Below are 23,572 nucleotides of genomic sequence, written 5' to 3'. Positions count from 1 at the left end.
TAATGTCTGAAATAATGTGGGTTCTACAGTCGATTTTCTGGAGTTTACGGGACGAAAAACCAGAGTTTTCGGGAGGAAAAACCCGCTTGCGCGTGCCAGAGATCGAACAACTTTGGAACCGGTCGAAAAAAGGCTTAGAAAAATTTCTTCTAGTCGCCGACTAGATTCGAAACCAAGAAGTCTTCCTTTATGCGGTCAAGCGCAATGGTATGCAAATGTCACATCCACTGAGTTACACAGCTATTTTGGTTACTGTTTTGGAATTATGGCTGAAGCAACTGACACAATGAATAGTGAAATACTGCTGTACTCATTTGGACGATTTACCTATTTAACATGATGAAGAAACGAAGTTTGCCGAATGAAAGTTGGGCCGGCTCTACCGAAGGTGCAAAACCTGCATTTGCACAGGGGTCAAATTTTATTGGGGGGCGGCAAAATTGGCCTAAAGTATACGAAAAATAAATCATAAAAAAGTTATTTATTCCTTCTCTGTTGAAACCTGACTTCAGGATGTCGTTAGTTAAATTTTTACGTAATAAAACTTCATTGTACTGTATATTTTTTTTTAAAATCATAATGTTTAAAAGAATGTAGTGCTAAAGGGTTAATTCTCTCTCTCTCTCTCCCTTTCTTTCTGTAAAAAATATAGTTTCGGATCATTTTTCATTAACTTATGAATTTTTATTTAATGCCGCTATTTAGAATTTAAGATCACAGATGTTGAAGCCTAGCTTAACAGCATGGCTTTTAAGACGTCATTAAAAGAGTTTTTTTTTTTAAGGGGAAGGGGCGGCAAAATATGCTACTGCATGGGACGACAAAATTCCTAGGATCGGCCCTGAATGAAAGGCCTACCACCATAATATTAAGCTGGCTGCTTCACTTTCATTTGAGATAATCCATAGAAATATTTTTGCATCATAGATGGGATTCGAATCCAGGTGTTTTCAGTCAAGGGCATTCTCGAGAACTAGTAGTTACGGAGGCTCACACAACAGAATGGTGTGTTATAGGTATAAAAATTGGATTACCATGCTTGGATTAAAGTATAATTGATGTTCCTCCTACATTTGCTTTGGCACTGGAAGTATCCCTGAGCGCAAGTTTTCCGGGTTTTTAAAAAGCAAGAACTGATGCATCACCTTGAATACTGTGTAAATATCATCAACAATGATTCGAGACATTGGTATATGAACGCCTTCGCAGGTTAATTTTCCAAGGACGCTCGTGTCAGAATGGCCCAATTATCCAAACTGTTGTTTTACAAAAACCACTCAGCTACTAATTTGCCGTGGGTACTAAACGCACAACAGTAGGAATTTTGTGTTTTTCCCCAACCCAGTAGTTGGCGATATAGCAATGCTACTCTTATTAGGAATTTATCATAGAATAAAATGGTTTCCAGTTGTCTTCTTTGTCGAATAGATCTTCGAACCCGAGTACTTTTAACCAAAGGACTCCCTCGGAACCCATTGCATTACGGTAGTTCTGATATGAGGACTAGCCATTTGTTAGGGTGTGAGAAAGTGCAGACTGAATTGCCATACGGAGTTTACAATAATGATAATGATAATTACAGTTTATTTAGCTATCCTATTCATAACATTTCAGATTAATCTTAAAACACTTGCACCATAGCTTGGCTATTCAGTGATCTTGGAATATTATTATTATGTTTTCTCTAATGTGAATTATGAGTACCTACAGAAAAATGCTCACAACGCCCTCTTTGCCACGTGATGAAATCTTTTGTTAAAGAAACAAGCCATGAGGTAAGCTTAGATGTTTTATTTAAGTAGTTTTGCGTTGTTTTTATACGGTTACGAAATTTCTGGTTTATAATAATGCACAGAAATGAACTTCTGTTTTTCTTTGTTATATATAATTTGAAAAACGGAATATCTAAAGATTTACAAAGGTCATCTTGATTTGCTGAAATGAACAGCTTGTTACAGTCAATTGATTTCATGAATTCATGTAATATGATCTTTTCTTTTTTCTTCTCCTTTCTAGAAGGTAGTGGCTGATTATAAAATTACTGTTGCCTATTTTCTGAAAGAGGAAGCAATTGATAGATAATGATTACTGAGAAATTTTTGTACATTGTAAAATGTTTGCTATGTGTATCTTCGAAGAATGTCGAATTCCATTATGTTTGCTGAGCCTGTGTGGTAGTTTTCATATGATTCGCTTGATATTTGTATGTTTAATATCTGCTAGAAGTTTTTTTTTTTCTTTAAGATTAGTACCATCAACCTGATATTTCATTAAGGGCTCAATGGAAGAAAAAAAAAAATTCTGTTAAGGATATCGAAAGAAATGTATAAATGCATCATGAATCATTCTGGAAAATGCAAACATTTTGAAATGTCACTGGTTTTTTACTTCTTCCACTTTAATTAAAAAGAAAAAAAAATGGAAGGATCGATTTATTTTAGCCCAGAAAGGCTGCAGGTTAAAGAAGACAAATTATCAACACAACAGATAAATTTTTGGAAATTAAGATATAGCACAAAAGATAAATAATTTTTCTTGGATCTGAAATTTATTTTTATTTTTTGTCTGATTATGAAAAATAAATAGCTTTAGCAGATTGAAGGTTGGCTATTGTAAAGAAAAGTTAGTTTTAAACACATTTTAAATACTTGATTTGAACTCTTGCATATGATAAAAGTTAATATCAAGTATTTCAAAATCTGTTTAAAACTGACTTTAATGTAGATCTTGTAATAAACTTGCTGATCAAAGATGCTAATCTTGTAAAGAAAGCATGGGTAATACAAAACACCAATTTGCCAAAAACAAAAAAACTTTTTTCCAAGATTGGTCTGTGAATTAGAAGATGAGCATTTAGGAGGTTAATTTTGAAATAAGATGTGAATTTGCATAATGTGCAAAACATTTCTTTTGAAATTAGTATGAAAGTCCTTAATGTCCATTGAATCAATTTCCAATATTTAGAAGTGGTAGTGTTTTACTCCCAGAATCAGGAACTACTTCATATCGGCAATCTGACACATTCTGATTGATAGACTGAACAAACTCAGATTATGTGATCTCTTGTGGTGTAAGAGAGTTATTCATCTTACAAAACCGACAAATCACCCAAAACATGCAATTAACAGGTATAATATAGTGGTTTTAAACCCTTGTTTTAAATTAAAATTAATTTAAAACTAGAAATCATATGATGGATATGTAGAAAGTAAATTTTGTTTTCATCCTTTATCTAAGCCTCACTGAACTGCTTTATCTTTGTGAAGCAGTTCAGTGAGTTGCACTTTGGTAAAGATGAAGGATCTCATATATGAGATCCTTTTAGTAAATAGGTCATGTGCTCAGAATAGTTCTATATTTATTAATTTCAAGGTTTATCCTATATATACACCAATGTTTTATGTGATTCCCAGAGATAATAGCTCAGTTGATGATGTCCTTTGGTTGGAAAGACCTGGGTTTGTCTAGGATGTGAAGAATTTTTATTGTGGTATTTGAACTGAAGGTGGGTTAGTTGGGTCTCCTACAGAGGTGGTAGTTATCCTTCCTGGAAACTTGTTTTTTCCATCTTGCAAAGCAGGCCAACTGGCCATTAGAAACACAATAGACACAATACGTTAGCCTACTGGGTTGCTTTGGTCATAAATCCAAATGAACCAATTAATCCCACTAGTAAAAGGCTGTAAATCCACAGTACATTGGTACTGTGGGTGGAATAAGATTTTTTTTTTTCCCTTTTGTTTTTTTAATGTAATCCAAAAGCCCTCTAGAGCTAAACATGGAGCTATTTCAAGCCATTTCAGGACTTCAAGTGAGGTGGTGGTTTTTAGTGAACAGACAGTGAAGTTCTCCCACCTAAAAACAGTCACAAACATCCATGCTTGTGGCAGGATTCAAACCTAATTATAGTTCGAGGGTGGATATGCTATCCACTTGTTCAACCAGGCCCGCAAATCCATCAGTTTAGTCTTATTAAAAATGTGTTGTTGTCATTTTCTGGATTCTAAAAGAATTGCAACCAATCATCCTCACTCAGCATTTATTTGTACAGGCCAGAAATGAACTTGTGATTTTCCTTACTGTTCAGTAAGGTAAACTGGCATTTGCCTCACTTTAAATTAACATTAAATTTGCATTGATAAATTGATAGGATTCCATCAAATGTTTTCAGAGTTTCTGTATTGAAATATTAATGACACAGACCACTAATGGAATATGAATATTCCATTATGAACGTGAACAACAGAACGTGGCATCATTCAGCATTGAATGATGCCACGTTCTGTTGTTCACTTTAAACTTAGCACTGCCCTGAATCTGCATTCTGATTTTTTAATTTTATGAACAGTAGTGGAAAAATTGTATATTTTAATCAGGTAATTGCTACCATAATAAAGATGCTAATAATTAAGGATAAAGAAATGATAGTTTGCTATGTGAGGCACACTAATCAGGCTACATCTTGATTTCTGTTCATAAATCTGGTTGTATGGATAACTTGCAAACCAAAAGTAAAGAAAAGAGAGAAAGTGCTAAGGCAAGTGACTGAGAATATCACTGGACACTCATCAGATAGATATAGGGGAGATATGGCATAGTTACTAAGTTATGGGACAATGAGGTCATTCTTGGAAGTTATTATTAAACTTCCATGGAGTCAAATGACTCATCATAGGAAGTTCCATTGTTACACACACTGTTTATCATATGCCTTAAATGTGTTCACTGTCTCCACTCTCAGCGCGCGCACACACACTCTCAGGCAGTGCATTCCAATTCCTCACCACTCTCCATGCCAAATACCTGTTCATTGCACCCCTTTCTCACACTCCTTATATAGCTTCCAGGTTTGACCTCTTATTCTCTCCTTGCCTTCATCTATTCTATGCACCCCCACAAACATTAATCTAGTAATAACTCCTTAACAGCTTATGTCTCAATCATATCCCTCTCCTCCTATCCACCAAATTTTTGCAAATTGCATTTTCTCAATCTGTCTTTATAGTCAATATTCCAGAGATCACAAACCATCTTAGTGAATTGTCTCTAGACCTTTTCCAGTGCATCTTCATCTTTTTTGAAAACTAGGTGACCAAATCTGGGAACAGTAATCCATATGTGGCCTGATCAAAACCTTATACAAGGGAACCATAGCATCCTTACTTCTATAAGCCAGTGCCCTCTGCATCATTCCCATTATCTGCTGTGCTGCCCTCACAATATTAGTAATATATCCCTGGAATTTTAGATCCCTGTCTACAATTACCCCCATATCTCATCTCTTCTACTTTTTCCAAAATATTTCCACCAATTGTGTAATCTACATCCAATCTTTGTTACCAAAAATTCAAAACCTTACACTTGGCAACATTGAATTGATAACCCCCACTCATTTACCTATTCAGCTAGTATATTCAAAGTCCTTTTGCAAAGACACAGCATATGCTCTATTCGTGATAGTTCTCCCCAACTTTGCATCATATGCAAACAACTGCATATCATTCACATACAAGTTGAACGGCAATGGATCCAAAACAGACTCTTAGAGTACACCACTAGTAACTTTCCTCTTCTGGGATATTGAATACAACTTGCTGATATCTATCAGACAGCCTGGTTTCAATCTGGCTAAGCTGCTGTTTAGCCTCATTAGTTCCAATTTAATTACCAGCTTGTCATGTGACAATTTCTCAAAAGCCTTTGTAAAATTTGGATTTTTCTAAGGAAGAGTCATGTTTTATCAACTTTCTCACATTGTATAATAATGTTACCAAATTTTTGTAAATTTGATGACCACCAAATGACATCATTAGTTTGATTAAACTCACAATATCCGCCAACTTCTTTAAATTCAACAACTCCTTATATGTTCAAATTTTCGGTCTCCCTATGGGCCAAAACATCAGTGGACAATTAGCGGAGTTATTCCTGGCGCACATTGAATCACTTCTACTCCCCCCCCGCATCACCTTCTATGGCAGATACGTAGACGATATTCTATGCATTGGCAAACCCTCACACATCTCTGCCTTACAAACATCCCTCAACGATTTTAGCAACAGACTACAATTCACCATGGAAACAGAACAAATCCATCAATTTCTTAAATCTTACATTAATCAGAAGCCATAACAGAATTGCTACGAAGATATTTCACAAGCCCACACATGTCGGAAACTACCTCCATTTCAATTCATACCACCCATATTCCGTTAAAAAATCAGTCATCCTATCACAATTTATCAATGCTTACAAATTCTCCACCAATAGCAATTTTCTTAACACTGAACTCAAGTATTTAACACAGGTTTTCAAAAATCGAAACTACCCCATGCATCTAATAAATTACGCGAACTTTACGGCAAAATGCCCTCTTAACAATAATACAACAAAAACAGACTTCCCGACACGCATGGTCATCAAATTGCCATACATCCAAAACACATACAAGGCTTACAAATACATTTTCAAAAACACGAACTATAAGCTAGTATTCACCACAAACCATAAATTAGGAACTCTCCTAAAACCTATTAAATCTCTCACTCATAAAGAATTATTCGAACACCACAACGTAGTCTACAAATTTCCTTGTCAAAAAGACTGTGACGTCACCTACATGGGCTCTACAATTAGGTCATTATGGACTAGACTACAAGAGCACTTCAGGGATTGCAATATTCCCATTCCAGAATATCTGAACACGAAAAAACATCGCAACATCAAAAAGAAAAACAAACCACAGAATACAGGGAAGACTGAAATTGCAGCTCACGCCCTTGAACTAAAACACATTCCCCAAATTGACAAAGCCATAATCATTGACAAACAAGAAAACGAAACGATGCTTAGAATATCCGAAACTATTGCCATAAAATGTGATGGTAATTCTATCAACATCCACCGCCCCTACCTAATTTCCGAATGTTGGACGTTCCAAAACTTACAAATTAAGCCACGCCTCCGGCCATTTAGCAACAACAAATGCCCAAATTTGGCAGATACATCTTGCAGCCTTGACATAGCCCTACAGTCATTCCCACAAAGTCCCGACGATGGTCAGACGATGACCGAAACGGTCCACACCCAGTAAACCCTTGCCCCAGTTTCCACATAAGGATACCCTTCCCCTTCCCTCCCCCCCTCTCCCCACAACAAAATAATATATATATATATTTATATATATATTATTAATAGTAACCCGGGTTCCCAAACTTATTTCCCGTGTCCCAAGTACATCCCCATGTTCTTCCCCCCCCCCCTTCCACAAGAGCTTGGATTTAGAAGGCATCTTTAAACCAAAATCAAGGTATGTACATAATTTTTCAACATTTTTTATTTGGCCATAAATGCCTTCTACACTCGCCCGTAATGTCCTAAAAATTATATATATATATACCCCTTTTGAGTTATGTTAGCCAATGTATTAAATATAAGGGACACTCCTAAACAAAAACAGGCTAAAATAGCCGTTAATTATATTAACAGTGTTTTAGAGGAGTAGCATGGGAATTTCCCAGAAATTATACTTAATAATGTTACCATTATTATACATCCCAACTAGACAAGTGGAATGGATATATCATGATACTTTTGGATTTTGCTAAGGCTTTTGGCAGAATACAGCATGGAAGACTGTTGAATATGGAGTTTGAATTATAAAATATTAGCATGGATAAGAGGATGGCTGACTGACAGATCAAAAAGTGGTAGATGTGGGATGTGAGTCTGCAAGATCACAAGGATCAGTCCTTGATCCACTGTTATTCAATCTGTACATTAATGACAGTGGGAAGGATTTGACTTATAGCTATATATATATATATCTGTGCAGAGATAGGTGGGTAATCAGGAATGTATGTGATATGCAGTGCTTGCAGAATGATTTGAATAGGCTGGGATTGTGGGCATGGGAAAATGGATGTCAGTTTAATGTCAATAAATATAAAGTCATACACTTTGTCATGATTAGATATCCAATGTCATATTATATCATATGACATTGGATATCTTCTATCATATTATATGGTAGAAGAAACCGATGAGGCTGGGGATCTTGGAGTGTTAGTAGATAGGAAGTTGAAGTTAAGGGGCACTTATCAAAGAATGCAAATACAAATCAAAAGAAAATTGCAATTGCGAAACGAACTTTCACATGTAAAGATAAGGATGTCATTTTTCCCCTACAAGGCCTTGATAAGACCACTTTTGAGGCCATTATGTGCAGGTCTGGTCTGGTTTCAGTTGTAATTCTGATACCATGGAGAGAGAGAGAGAGTGCAAAAATGATATCAGGATTGTGAAATACTGATTATGAAGGCAAAATGAGAATTTGTAGGCTGCAGACACCAGCAAACAGGAGAAAGAGAGCTAATATGAGTGAGACTTGCAAATTTCTGAAGGGGGGGGGTCATACAGGATTTCGGCTGATGGATTTTTTTTTTTTTTTCTTCATTTTATGAAGGGTGGGTGAAGGACAAGAGGGCATCCTTGAAAGCTCAGGGTGAATGCTGCTAAGAAGTGTGTGTGTGGGGGGGGGGGGGAGTCTAGATATTTCTCTCAGGATGGTGCAAAATTGGAATGGATTGCCATCGGGTGTGTGTGTGTGCACTCATGCATTTAAAGAAGTATCTGCATATATTTTATGCATTCATGAGATACCTAACTTTTTCTTAATATTTTCAATATTTTAAAGCTAAGTGGTTCGCCTGCGAGTTTTTTCAGATTGTCGCAAATCTCCGAAAAATTTTCAAATATATTTATTCAAAAAAATCTGCATATACGTGGACCTGCATTCTTCAAGGGCCGACTATAGGATAGTTGAGATATTTAATGAGTAATTTATAAAAGTGCTCATTAAATATCTCAACTATCCTCTGCATTGCTTATCATTAATGCATTTTCATCAGTCAGCGCCATTATTTCGTAATCATTCGTTCTTCTGCTAACCACATATTGAAAAAAAATTCCCTAGCTTTTTTTTAGTTGCATAACTAACTGCTTCTTATACTGCACTTTTGCTACCTTTATCAAGCAAGTCATATTCCTTGGCTGTTCTTTGCACATCTCATGCCACTGGTTGTAATAACCACTCATCTTGTGCTTCTTCCATAATACATTGGTGTTTAAAAGCTAAGGACGAACTACATTTTTACCTGTTGATAAAACCAGGCCTATTTGTTGCCGGCCTGGTTGGCCGTGCAGTTAGCTTATCCACTCTCCAGCCAAAAAGCCATGGGTTTGACTCCCACTGTGGGCATGGATGTTTGTGATTGTCTGTGGAAAAACTGGTGTTGGTGTAGTTGCATTTAGTTGTAGTTGGTGGATTGAGTGGTGAAGACAGAGAGATGTAGAGTAAGTGTCCTCTCCCAGTGAGTCTTTGGACTCCCTGGAGTTGTCACGTAATAATATATCTTGCTAAAGCTTGCCAAGATATCTGCATATCTGTGCTGGAATGGACCTGGCTTGTAAGCCAACCTTCCATGGTGTGTTTGTTAGGTTTTGCTGTTATAACCAAAAATGTCTCCATACTCCATGGTAGAAGGAGGATGATCTCTTAGCAAATGTCTGGAACATGATCCATTTGTTTGAAACACTTCCGAGGGCCTGGATACAGTGCTATGTGAGGTTTCAAACTCTTTTTCTCTGAGACAATACAAGACATTTAAGTTTGCAACTTTATCCCTTCACGAATAAAGCTGCCTTTAAACACGGTTTGCTTACCGCAGACAGCCTTTGTCCTTTTATCCTGTTAAGTGCTACCATGTGACATCTTTGCATGTAATTCGAAAATTTGAGTGTGTACCTGCTTTCTGCTTACAATTGTCAGGCTGATTCTTCTGAATTTGCAGTTGTAATCTTCAGAAATAGTGTTTATCCTTAGGTTTTGGACACCACTGTAGCTTCTTTCATAATACCTTCTTCCGGATTGCATACCTTACCTCTTGATTCGTCCATTTCATACCTGCTGTGTTCATCCTCTCAACCTTTGGAATATATTCTGATGTTGCCTTCACTAAATAGTTCTTGAGTAGGGCCTAATCAGCATTGATATCCTTTCCCCAGTTCCTCGTTCCAAGTTATTGCCATAAGCTGTTTCCCTTTTCATGTAATGAATATAACCATGCTGCCACCTATTGGTGAGAGTGATCATGAGGTCTTGACCTGGGAGGTGGCTAAAGGTGTGGAATTTTCGATTAAGACAGGGTATATGTGGAATTACCATGCTGGCAAGTATGACAAGCTTAGGAGATTGCTTGGATCAGTGCCATGGCATGTACAACTGCAAGGGCTGGATGTCGATAGAGCATGGGAAGTGGTCAAGGAGCATTTACAGGAGGTTATGGCTGATTGTATATCTAGGGTCCGAATAGTAAAACAAGTAGAGGTTAAATGGATGAATAACACCATTAAGCTTGAGCTGCAAAAAAAGAAACAACCGTGGAGGGAATTTAAAGAAAGAGGTGACTTGCAGGCACACGAACGGTATAAAGTGCAGGCCAGAAGGGTAACGAATGTGGTAAAAAAAAGCAAAAGCGGATTATGAAAGGAAACTAGCTATGCAAGCTGAAGAGAATCCCAAACAGTTCTTTCAATATGCTGCAAGCAAAAAAAAAAAAAAAAAACTGTACACAGCAAAATGATTTTAAGGAATGATGACGGTAAGGAGGTTACTGAATCAGTCGATATAGTGGAATTACTGGGCGAGCACTTTGCAAGAGTATATCATCCAGGTGGTGACATTAAAAAAATGAAGGAACCATTAGTTTATATGGGAATTGTGATGAATGAAGTGGGGGTGAATAGTCTATTACAGAACCTTAATGTGAATACATCTGTGGGATTGGATGGTATACCAGCACGGGTCTTACGTGAAGCGGCTAAAGAATTATCAGTGTCCTTGACCATGTTGTTTAATCTGAGTCTCTGATCTGGTTTAGTCCCGAAGGTGTGGAAAATAGTTCCACTGCATAAAGGAGGATCCAAGACTACTGTTGCAAATTACCGACCGATCAGCATATCAGGAGTCGTTGTCAAGGTCTTGGAGAAAGTAGTCAAGGGAAGAATACAGGAATGGATTGAAGGAAATGAGATACTGTATGGGGGACAGCATGGCTTTGTGAAGGGTAGATCATGCCTCAGTAACTTGCTCAAGTTTTATAACACAGTCACGGCTGAACTGGATAAGGGTAATGGGTTTACAGTGATACTGCTGGACCTGGCTAAGGCATTTGACAGGATACCACATGGAATTCTAATCCAACATATGGGAATGGATATAGGGTTGGTGAGATGGATAGGTTGGTGGAGAGATATCAGAGAGGAGTTTATTCAGGAGTAGAGTCCAAAAGACAGCCTGTGACTAGTGATGTGCCGCAGGGTTCTGTTCTTGGACCACTGCTGTTTAATTTGTTCATTAACGATATAAGGAAGGATCTAAGAGGAACAGTTCATTTGTTCGCTGATGATGCAAAGTTGGGTAGGGCAATAGTGAGTGCAGAAGATGTCAAAATCTTGCAGGACAACTTGGATAGATTGGAGTTCTGGGCTAATGAGAATGGATATCAATTTAATGTGACAAAATGTTAGGTTATGCATTTGACCTTACATTTTGTCTGGGCACATTGATGTACATCATCTACATTACTGTATCCATATCTGGGCACAGTAATCTAAATGAGTCTTGATAAGACCTCATCTAGATTACTGTGCCCAGATATGGGTGCCAGGGTTTCTTCTTGATGGGGAGGAGGTGGATTTGTAGGTTGCAAAAAATTGGTCGATAGATGGAAAAGGAGTGATATGATTGAGGCATTCAAATTACTGAAGGGTTTCTATAAGATTAATCCAGAGGATATTTTTGAGATCAGGACTGGTGGTGGGAGAACTAGGGCACACCTATGGAAGTTTGGCAAGAGTGTGGTTAGCAAGGGTGTTAGAGCAGGGTTCTTTACTTTTAGAGTGGTAAATGAGTGGAATAAGCTGCCAGAGTCTGTTGTGGGTGCTATGACAGTGAGTCAAGGCAAGGTATGATAGATACTGTGAGAATGTCATATAGTTGTGTGGACATGATGTTTAGGGCCTCCCTCGATGAGTCTAAGGACTCCTGGAGTCGCCTGTAATAATAATAATTATCAGCTTTATAGTCCTCAAATGGCTGGCCATCCTGCTAGTGATCACCTCATGGTCACTCACCATCTGGTGGAAGATTTGACACCCCACAAATCTAATATCCTTGATCCTTCTGTACCCTTTGTTACTTACTGCCTAGGTCTTGAAAAACTCCAGAATTTAACCATTAAAGTCACCCATAATGATTACTCGTTTCTTGCTAACCAGGCTGATTTTGATTTGCCTATACATTTCCTTCTCATTGCCCTCCATTTTACCAGGTCTATAGCAACACCCAACTAAAATATTTCATCCTATTCACCTCTCGAACCAGCTGCATTAATACGCCTCATTAGGAGGGTGACTGAACCCATCCTAGATGGATGAGTAGGATAGGATTCACCTCTACCCCACCATACTGCTTCAGAACTGTAGGCACTATTTGTGCCTTGCAAATCCACTTTTCTCACACCCAAATTCTTCCCTCCTAGCCCAGACTATCTCGATCCTTTTTTGCCTACTCGCACATTCACCTCTGAATCCAGCATCCACGTTTCATAGTGGCTCCTCATCCACCCTGGTCCCCCCCCCTCCCCTGTTTGTGTTGTTTCCACTCTTATTTACTTCACTCACAAGTCTCCCTACCCTGCTTTCTTGCTCTTTCATATCACCTTGCACCACCTCAGATCTATTCATTACCTCCCCTTCCAGCAACAGTCTCCAGCCGACTCATGCCAAAACCATTTAAATGCAATTAAACCCCATCTTCTTTATAGTTTCATTCATCCTGCACACTCACAAAATGCACTTCTTTCTTTTCTCTTCGCATAGCTGTGCTAACAAAGCATTCATCAATCCTTTGCTCGCTGCCTCAATTCATAACTATCATACCTTGGCCACACAGACTACATCTCCTACCACATTAACTTCTACTGTCCTTAATAACCTCCCGATAACTAATCTGACATTTTCCTTCTTTCCACAAATCATTCATCCTTTTGCTCTCTTATTCCTCATGTCCAACACCTCAATCATTCTGCTCATTCTACCTCCTGGAAAACAAACGTTATGCACTTTCTCACTCACCTCACCTCTAATAATGGAATCTCCATAGAGATTGAATCATTCATTATATCTTTGCATGGCCATCTTTCCTTCGTTTTTTTTTTTTTTTTTTTTTTCCCACTCTTACACATATGTAATGCTTTTCTTTTTTATTATGCATGCACTTCATCTCTTTCCTCATCTTCATCAACCTACTTTCATGTCCTAATCCAGTGTATGGTAACACAAATTCATATCTGATTTTTCGTGCAATTTCATATGCTTTTGTTTGTGTGGCATCTGCAGCAGACCTCACACTGATTTTGACACAAGAATCTCCAATAATAATGGATTGATTTGTGTATCTTCTCCTGAGTGACATCATGACCTTATAGTTGAAGCTGCTGATCATGTATTTCATGATTGCGTGGTACAAAAGCAGTTGGCACTCTGGATGTATCCCAAGACATCATCATCATGGTACTACTACTACTACCACCACCTTGGTGTTGACAAGCCAAAGGCAAAACTGCAGTTCCGGGTAAGAGTGAGACACCAGGTTCAATATCTTTTATCATACTTTGTGCAACTTGACAAGAAGTAGATAATTCAGGTGATACAAAACAAGGAACTAATATTTGGCTATCTCCACATAGCCCTGATTCTGTGTTATTTGATTGAGTTTAATTCAAAAGTATTAAGAACAGGCATCGTATTCATAACTGGAATTAACACCGGATCTTTGGAGCAGATTGTCAAAAGATAGTCGTTGTTGCGTATCCATTCTCCAGACAAAAGGCTGTGGGTTCGAATCCTGCTGTTGACATGAATGTTCGTGATTGTCTGTGAAAATAGTAGTGGTGGTAGATGGTGATGGTGTAGTTGTAGGTGGTGGAGACAGAGGGATGCAGCGTAGGTGCCCTCCCTCAATGGGCCCTTGGACTCCCTGGAAGTGTTATGCAATAATTAATAATGGTACTGCCTGTGGTTCTTCATTTCTATGACTGTCTTCACTTTGTTGCTATCCATCTACCAAAACTGAACTTTGCACAGATGGAAGCAAGTTCTAAACTGGACTAGATATATACTTAAATGAGAAACAGAAATTTCACTTAGTGGACAGTCGTTTCCTGACAGCTCTGATCTCCTTCATTTGTGAACGACTTTATTGACTTGTTAGTATCTTCTGGTGTGTCTAGTTCATTCATTCTTGATATGTTGGTCTTTATGCCTTACTGTAAGAACTACTAAGAAATCTACCCTTACATCTTTTTTTGCATGGTGACTGAGTGAAATGCATTGCCACAGTGGATATTTGAATGCTTTGGCATAATGATCTTGAGGAAGTAGTGTTGTAATTAATAGGTTTTTGGTGATTGGCTTCTTGATAAATCTAATAGTTACGGTGACTCAAACCGTTAGCATATAGCCCATTGATTTGGTGTTTGCCTATTTTGTGAAGTGAAATGGTTTTCTGGATTAAAAATAAAAAGTTTGGTAGAGACGTTTTACATAGAAGAAATAGAAAATATTCTCTTGATTTACTTGCTTGGAACTAGTAACTACTAGTAATTCTAATACCATAAAATCTTGTAGGCTCTTGCAATTCCTGGTGATCCTCTGTTGATTTGGATGTCTGCATTAAGTACAGTGTCAGTTATGTTGACTTCAAGGGAGCTCAAAGCTGCCAAGTTACTCAAGAAGTGAACCAGCCCAGGGTGGAAATGCAGCAGGCAGAAGCTGTGTCCTGGAGTAGCAGGCATCAAGGAAAACAAGCTCAGTTTTTGACCTTTGGGGAGCCTGAGTTTAAGGAGCAAATTGGCTTAGGGCACAGCAGACAAACTCCTGCATTGAGTAATAGCAGGATTGCACCTGAGAATAGACAGCATAGAACAGCCCATCTGATAGGTAGCAGCCAAATTGGTTTGAAAGCACCACTTCTTATCTGATAATTGAAGTTTAACAAATTTGAGCCCAGTTAGTACTTGTGAAGTTGACCACTACCTCTGAACTCTTAGTGCTACTGACTAACTTTTGTTTAGAGTAATGGTAAATAGAGACTTGAAGTTAATGGATAAACACTAAGAACACAATGAATTATCAAAATGATCGAGGCATATTGGCTTACTTGTAAAGGAGTACATATTATATACATGAACTGTTAGTAAATGGTAGTAATTAGACAACTGGAATCATGCAGCCCTGTGATTATATATATATAATATACAGCATATTATATATATATAATCCTGTATATAATATACAGGAACTTCGTGGTTCCACTTATATGGTGTTTTTTTATTAATTATATTGGAAAAATATTTGGAGATTTGTCATCATCATATTCCTGCCATGTACCCTCAAGGGGTGTACAGGATATGATAGTACCACATGAAAAATTTGCATCATTACTAATTTCCTATCTATAATTTTCCTCCAAATCAGTCTGTTACTTGTCAAGACTCCAACATTATCAGATCTTATATTTCTATCGTCTAAAGCACTTTGTACCGTATCAATCCACGTATATCTTGGTCTTCCTCTAGGTCGCTTTCCTTTGCTAATCTTTCTTCGTCCATTCTGTTTAAATGACCATACTACCTGAGATTAGCTCTGCTAACGCATTCCTGGATGCTGACAATGTCAAGTTCTTTCCTAATATCTCTGTTTTTATCGTTTAATTTAACCAAAATACAAAATGATGGTACAAAATTGGAGATTTGTGGCGATTTAAAAAAACTCAGACAAGCCACGTAGCCTACAAATATCGAAAAAATTAAGAAAAAGTTAGGTTTGTCATGAATGCATAAAATATGTAGATACTAGTCTATTTTATCATTTACTACCATTACACACAAATCTGTTATAAAAAGTTAAAATTTATCAAAGCTTACACATGGCCATTTGCAGTCGAGAGAAATATAAACAATGTAAGTATTAAATCATAACTGCACAAAATTAACTTATTATTGCCGGCCTAGTTGGCCGAGTGGTTAGCATATCTGCTGTCCAACCAAACAAGCTGCAGGTTCAAATCCCACCGTGGATATTTGTGATTGCCTGTGGAAATACTAGTGGTTGTGGGCAGTAGATGTGTTGGTGTAGATGATGATAGTAGTTGTGGTTTGCTGTAGTTGGTGGATTGAGTTGTGGAGTGGGTGCCCTCCCTTGATGAGTCTTTGGACTCCTTGGAGGTATACAAAAATATAACGGAAAAACTCACGTAGAAAAATTATTTAATGGTATAATTTTCGCCCGTGTGTCGCAGGCATCTTCAGTACATTAAGCTCAAAATTAAACACTAACTGACAATTCCAAAAAGCGCCGCCTAAATAGCTGGTGTAAGATAACTAAAAAGGTCAATAACTTTCCTTAAAAAAAAAAAAAAAAAAAAAAAAAAAATTAATACAATAAAAAGTTAGGAAAGATTAGCTGATTTGTAAAGTACTATCTTCCATAAAGGGGATAGACATAAGCCGTCGGATCTGTTTAAGTTAGGAGAATGAAGTAGAGTTTCACATGCTTCTTTATAAAGGCGTTCCATGAGAAACTGACTTTTGTGAAGAACTCTTGTCTTTTTCCAATGAACTCTGTGTCTAGTGAAGATGGCATGTTCTGCAAGTCCAGACTTTTCAGGTTTAAAGTATTCAATATAAGATTGGTGTTCTTCTAGCCGAATGGAGGCAGATCTTCCCGTTTGTCCGAAATAACATAATCCACAAGAGCACGGAATCTGGTAGACACCTGGATGATTGAGATGTGGAAGCTTGTCCTTTGGAGAAGCGAGAAAGGTGGAGATTTTTCTAAACGTTCGAAAGGCAACAAAAATATTCAGTGGTTTTAAAATTTTTGCTATACGTTCACTGATGCCTTGTATATAAGGGATGGTAATGCGCGTTATTTCCTCTGTGTTTGAAGAGGGAGACATATTAAATCTACTCAAAGTTCTTTTAATGAAGCAATTCTTATAGCCATTAGATAGAAAGGAAGAAGTTATATATCGTATTTCTTTCTGTAAAAGATCGTCTGTAGAACAAAAGGAGTGGGCCCGATGAACCAGTGTTTTAATAGTTCCTGCCTTTTGACTGGGATGGTGATGAGATTCCACATGGATATAATGGCCTGTATGAGTCTTCTTTCTATAAACTGAGAAATGTAGGTTACCATCTGGTTGGCGAAGAATTAGAAGATCTAAAAAGGCTAACTGCTTATTTGATTCTACTTCTAGGGTAAACTTGATCCTAGGATGAAATGCGTTTAACTTATTGAGAAATTGTTGAAGTTCATCAGAAGAGCCATTCCATACAGCAAAAATGTCATCGACATATCTGAACCAATGAGTAGGTCTGGGAGAAATATTGTCAAAGATATCTTGTTCAAAATGTTCCATAAAGAAATTGGAGATAGCAGGAGAGAGAGGATTACCCATTGCTGTTCCTTCAATTTGTTGATATAACTTATTTTTAAAAGAAAAATAACCAGAATTTATTACAAAATCAAATAAGTTTACAATGTCTGAAGGAAATTCCTGTTGTAGTAATTCAATACTTTCCGAAAGAGGCACATTTGTAAATAAAGAAACAACATCTAAACTGATCATGATATCAGAAACGTCCAAATGAAGATCTGAAATTTTATTTTTAAAATCCAAAGTATTTTTTATATAAGTATCAGTTCTTCTAGTTGAAGAGGAGAGTAAATTAGATAAAAATTTTGAGATTTTGTAAGTTGGGCAACCTATACAATCTATGACTGGTCTTAACGGAATGCCTGGTTTATGAACTTTTGGAAGACCATACAATCTAGGTGGACGACCGAAGAAGGTTTTAAGTTTTTTCTTTTGATCTTCATTCCATGTAGATACATTATCTATAAGAGAATTAAGTCTCTTCAATTGACTCCGGGTAGGAGTCAATTGAAGAGACTGGAGGTGTCATGTCATAATAATATTGATATAGGTACTGATAGACAGACAGTGTAAACTTACTGTATTGATAAATACAGTACAGTGAATGTATTTTCGCTTCCTTATTATTTTCTTTTCTCTAGCTTACTTTATTGTAAGAATATAATATATAATACAAAATATGTGTTATCGGTAAGGCTTCTGTTAACAGTTTGCTATTAATAGTTAAGTTTTTGGGGAGTCAGATGTTGTTATACACGCATTTGAACTGACTCCCCGCATTTGAACAATGCGGGGAGTCAGTGCCCCTAACCCCCACGTTCAAGGGTCAACTGTATATGTTAAAGATACAGTTGACCCTTGAACAACATGGGTCAACTGTATATGTTAAAGATACCATTCTCGTCGAAAGGCTTAGACATTGGTTAAACATGCTTATTAAATAACTTAAGAAATTCAATGTACAAAGGATATAAATTAAATTAAACTTTAATCTATATTTCCAATATTTCGGCAACGTCATATTGCAATCTTCACAAGAACTTAAAATAAAGACACGTGCACGCAGGCACTACACACAGTAAGTGAGGATGGAGCAGGAAGCTATTGTTTCTCCTAAAAGTCCTGATGGGGTACCCCCTAGCAGGCTATGTAGGTATTCTTGGCCATTGGGCTGAAGGTCGTCTGATGTAAGTCTCCCAAATTTATTGCGTGTAGTGCCTGCATGCGTCTTTATTTTAAATTCCTGTGAAGATGGAAACATGACGTCGTCGAAATATTGGAAATATAGATTAAAGTTTAATTTAATTTATATCCTTTGTATGTTGTAAATTCCTTAAGTTATTTAATAAGCACGTTAAAGATACCAATAAATTATATACTTGTTTTAATCCTTTTCCCATGGAAGTAAAACTGTTTTGTGCATGAAATATATTCACGTCTGAGTTACTTGTATATAGAGGCTAATGACTTCATATCACTTGCCTTAGTATCTCTTCCATAATGCAAAGCACACAGCCCCTTTCAGATGTATATAATGATATGCATAATGGAAGGGCCACCACCCAGATCAGTTTCGACCTTTGAGGTCTCATCAGTGGGAGCCACACCTGGTAGAGATACCAAGGTTGAAGTAATGCAGAAGTCATATATCTCATACAAGTAGCCAAAAGGTGCTCGATCTTATAAAAAAATCTCTGGATGAGAGAAGCTGTTGAAAGTTTTTTTACCTTGGATATCTCTCCTGGGTAGTGGCCCTTCCCATTATGCATAGCATTATACACGTCTGATAGATACTAAGGCAAGTGATATGAAGTCTTTACCCTCTACGTACAAGTAACTCAGATGTGAATATATTTCATGCACAAAACATTATTTTGCTTCTTTGGGAAAAGTATTAAAACCAAGTATATAACTTCTTGGTATCTTTAATGTCCAATAAACATTGTACATTATTTACATACAGGGTAAAAAATTTCAACACACACATATATATATATATATATATATATATATATATATATATATTAGTGAGGTGATATATATATCACTTCACTAAAGTACTTCAATTAAGTATCATAGCTGTATTCATGGGGGTTTCCTGGCAACCCCCCCCCCCCAAAGGAGAAAACACTAGAATATTTTCCAAAAATCTTTTCCTAATTAAAATTCATTTTTTTTATGTTGTGCTGTATCTTCTGTGTCTGTACTACTTACGAATTAGCGATCATTACAGATGCTCAGTCATAGGTTGCATGCGATGCATATTGTGTATTCTCAAATCATCTACTCAACTCAGCTTTATCCCCCCCCCCCCCAAAAAAAAAAAAGATTAAATCCTGCATACGCCACCATGTACAACACAGTGGCATACTCATGCTTATACATTATGCATTCAAAACAAAATCTAAACTAGTGGTTAGCTTTAAAAAAGGTATATATGTTACCCCCCCCCCCCCCCACCACCACCACACACACACACAAAAGATTCTCAGTTATATCTTTTTATTAATGTTGTCATAAATAACAGAAAGGACCTGTCATGGGAAGAAATATTGAGAAGCACCGATGTATTACATACCTTACATGTTAGTTGTGTGTTTACTGAGTTGTTCTCATATTTTTAATGTCATTCTTCTTTTTAAATTTCTTTATGCATTGATCAATAAAATTGGTAATTAAATATTCTTATTAAGGAGTCAGGAACTCATTGAGGGAGGCCATACTATTTGCACCAGCTATCATATGCATTCTTGAATTCATTCATTCACTACTACCATATTTACTCAAATATAATTTGCCCTCACGTATATCTTGCACACCTGATTTTACTTTACGAAAAAATTTAAATGTGTCATATAGTTCGCTCACAAAAAAATTTAAAACTTTAAGAAATGGATAGTGAATATTGTTATGGCAGTTTCAGATATTTCAGAATTTGGTTAAAGAGAATCAGCATTTCAACTCAACAATAATTGGCTTGCCTTTGTCATTGAGTCACTCGATCTTTTGTTAATAATACCATGCCAGTCATCCATAGAGATGGAGGCAACCAGTAAGGGAAATGTGGGAGTGAGAGCATTGACTTCTACTCAATCTTGGATTGTGCTGGGTGTGGATTAAGAGACCATCATTAGAACTGTTGTGCAACTAGATTTTGAGAGCTTGGGACATGATTTCACCAGAAATAATTTAATTACAGAAGCATTGTTGCAAAAGATTCAAATATATCGCATGATGAAGGTGAGCAGCCAATCGCATAAATAACATTGATAATTAAAATTTAAATGCATTTATTTTATAAATGTGAGCAGTTATAAATTATAATGAATGCTGAATATTTAATTATAAACATCAATTAAATAGATGATAAATTTATGAAGTAAATTTATCATCTATTATCATTACTGAGAGTAAAATCTAGCCTTAATCTCTTTCTTGATAGCATTCATTCTCAACTTTCATGGGTGTCCTCTCATCTTTTCCCCATCCTCCATAAAATAAAAATTCCATCTGAAATTCTGTGTAACCTTTACAGAAGTTAGTAAGTCTCAATCGTATCACTCCTCTTTCACCTGTTTGTGTCAGCAAAATCAATTTCATAATAAAAATTTCAAAAGTTAATTTAAATATTAATTTTTCTTTGGGAGAACAATTATTGCATGACACCTCCAGGGAGTCTTTGGAGGGCACCTACTCTACAACTCTGCCTCCACCACCCAATTCACCAGCTACGACGAACTGCAACTATATCAATGCCATTTACTTCCAACCACTACCACTAGAATTTTCACAAACATCCATGCCCACAGTGGAATTAGTAACTAAGCCAATCTGGCTGGCAAGAACAGTGAAGCAATTGAAACAAAACAGAAAAATGGAAAAAAAAAATCTTTTTTAACATTATTAATTCAAACTCAGTCATTCTTTCAATTTTTGATATTTGTAGGTATGACACATTAAAAATGAGGAAACACTTCATTGGGTTAAAAGTGGGTTGTTTGTTTAAAATAAAAAAAAAATTATATGCTTCCGTGTTGCTTTTTAATTTGTATTTGTTACAAATTTCTCTAAAAGCTTACAAGTGATTCTTGTTTTATTTCAGTTCCTTGCGTCTGCAGAAGAGGCTGGCTGCAGTTGTGCTCAAATGTGGTCGTAAAAAAGTCTGGTTAGATCCAAATGAAGCAAATGAAATTGCTAATGCAAATTCTCGTGAGTAGTTTATTGCAAATAATATCTGTTACATAAAATTTAGAAGAAGCAAAAATGACTAAACATTTAGTCACTTTTGCATCATTTATAAAATGTTGAATTACTCTGTCCATCGTGATAATTTGCAGGGTATCGTTTGTTGGATGCTGTTTTTCAAATAATGGTGATTTCACTTGACATAAAGTTTAATTATATTAATTTTAATGGGAAAAAAGAAATTTAACATTGCAATCGTGATAGTTTACCCCCCCAAAAAAAGCAAAATTGTAATTGGATTGAAAGTTTTCCCTGAAGTCATTAACTACAGTTTTATTTAACTTTTGAAAGGTCTGGACAGTTTTTGCAGTCAAAAACTGATAACATACAAACATTGAAAAAAAAAAATGTTGGATGAGAAAATGCTCAAAAAAAAAAGTTTACCGTCAAACTTGACACTTAATCTAATGCACAGGAAAGATAGAAGGGAGGAAGGAATTTGCTTACTCTTCAGGAAAGATTTTTTACAGTGTAAGCAGAATCCTTATATACTAGATCCGACAAAAATGCAAAACCTGATTTGTGTGAGAAAAATGTACTAGCTCAAGATTTTCCATTTTTTTAAATGATACATCCCACTAAGTCAGTATGATTTTCATCAAGTGATGTGAGTCTGTGTTTTTCTTTAAAATATTTTGATTAGAAAGTTCTCTTTTTATTAAATAAAAAATATATTGTCCAGTCTGCAGCTTCTCACCAGCTTGCAAAATCTACTCTCCACAGGCAAGCATATTTGTTGAGTTCTGCTTAATATGGCAATAAATAACAGGGTAATTAAAATTATACAAATAATTAAATCAGTATGAACTAAATTCTAGTGAGTAGGTTGAATTATGTTTTTTTTTTTTTTTTTTTTTTTTTTTTTTTTTTTTTTTATATGACCTATATACTGTGTGTGTTTATGTTAATACAACACACTGGAGGTAATAGTCTTCAGCATATCAGTGTCGTGTGAGGATTAAAAAATGAGTAATCTATAGATTTTTTTGAATAGCTGTAGATTGTACTACTCTTTGGAGAACACAGTAGGGGGGGAAGACACCATGGCAAACTTGTGTAGAATTTTTTTTTTTTTTCACTTGGTTACAAAGTAAATTATACATTATAAGAAATTATATTCTTGTTTAATCCTTCATCCAAATGTAGTTTGTGAGAATGTATTCATGATTAGGCTACTTGTATATAGAGCTTGTTGACCCCATGTTAAGTTGCATTAGTATCCTGTAATGTACAACACACTCCCTTTCAGATAGGTGTATTATTGGAATGGTCATTACCCATCCTGCTTTTGACTCTCATTATCATCAGTTATCCATGGATTCAAAAGACCCACTGTCATATAAAGCTCATCAAAACGTGTTTTAAATGCCTTTGTTATCTCAGCTAAATGATGTAGGAAATAACCCGAAAGGAATTCAGTTGTTTGCTGATGATGCAAAATAATATAAAGTAACTCTGCTTTTTCATCCCTCAGAACAGGCAAGCTGGCCCTGTGAACACACACACACGGATTACAGTCATGAATACTTACGACAATATGTGGAAGAGATAGGATCCTCACCACGTGTTGTTATGCCCGTAGTTAACCTTAGCCACTCCCAGTCTGTAATTGGCTGGGAGTGGCTATATGCTGAACATAACCATCCTATTAACATTTTTGATTGCTTAGCAAATACGAAAAAGTAGGGAGGTACTAATTTAACGAATGTTAACATTATTTTCATTTGCTCATCAATTTTGCAAGCAAATTGCTAAGCATTTTGA

The 23,572-nt window shown here is 36.4% G+C and overlaps 1 protein-coding gene across 1 annotated transcript in view; it reads left to right on the top strand.

Moving 5' to 3' along the window:
* Nucleotides 1-1,728: 1,728 nt before the first annotated feature.
* Nucleotides 1,729-23,572, top strand: part of LOC150100973 (large ribosomal subunit protein eL19-like) — a 62,720-nt gene continuing 40,876 nt past the window's right edge. Inside the window, exons 1-2 of the mRNA XM_090401488.1 lie at nt 1,729-1,775; nt 21,666-21,772. Of these exons, the coding sequence (XP_090257614.1) occupies nt 1,771-1,775; nt 21,666-21,772 (112 nt within the window). The 5' untranslated portion in view covers nt 1,729-1,770. The remainder of the gene's footprint in view (nt 1,776-21,665; nt 21,773-23,572) is intronic.

This window comes from Typopeltis vanoorti, chromosome 12, assembly GCF_054136105.1.
Source record: "Typopeltis vanoorti isolate ZY-2024b chromosome 12, IOZ_Tvanoo_1.0, whole genome shotgun sequence".
NCBI classification, from domain to species: domain Eukaryota; kingdom Metazoa; phylum Arthropoda; class Arachnida; order Uropygi; family Thelyphonidae; genus Typopeltis; species Typopeltis vanoorti.
Note: the sequence above shows the minus strand (reverse complement) of the source record. Positions and strands in the feature narration are given on the sequence as shown.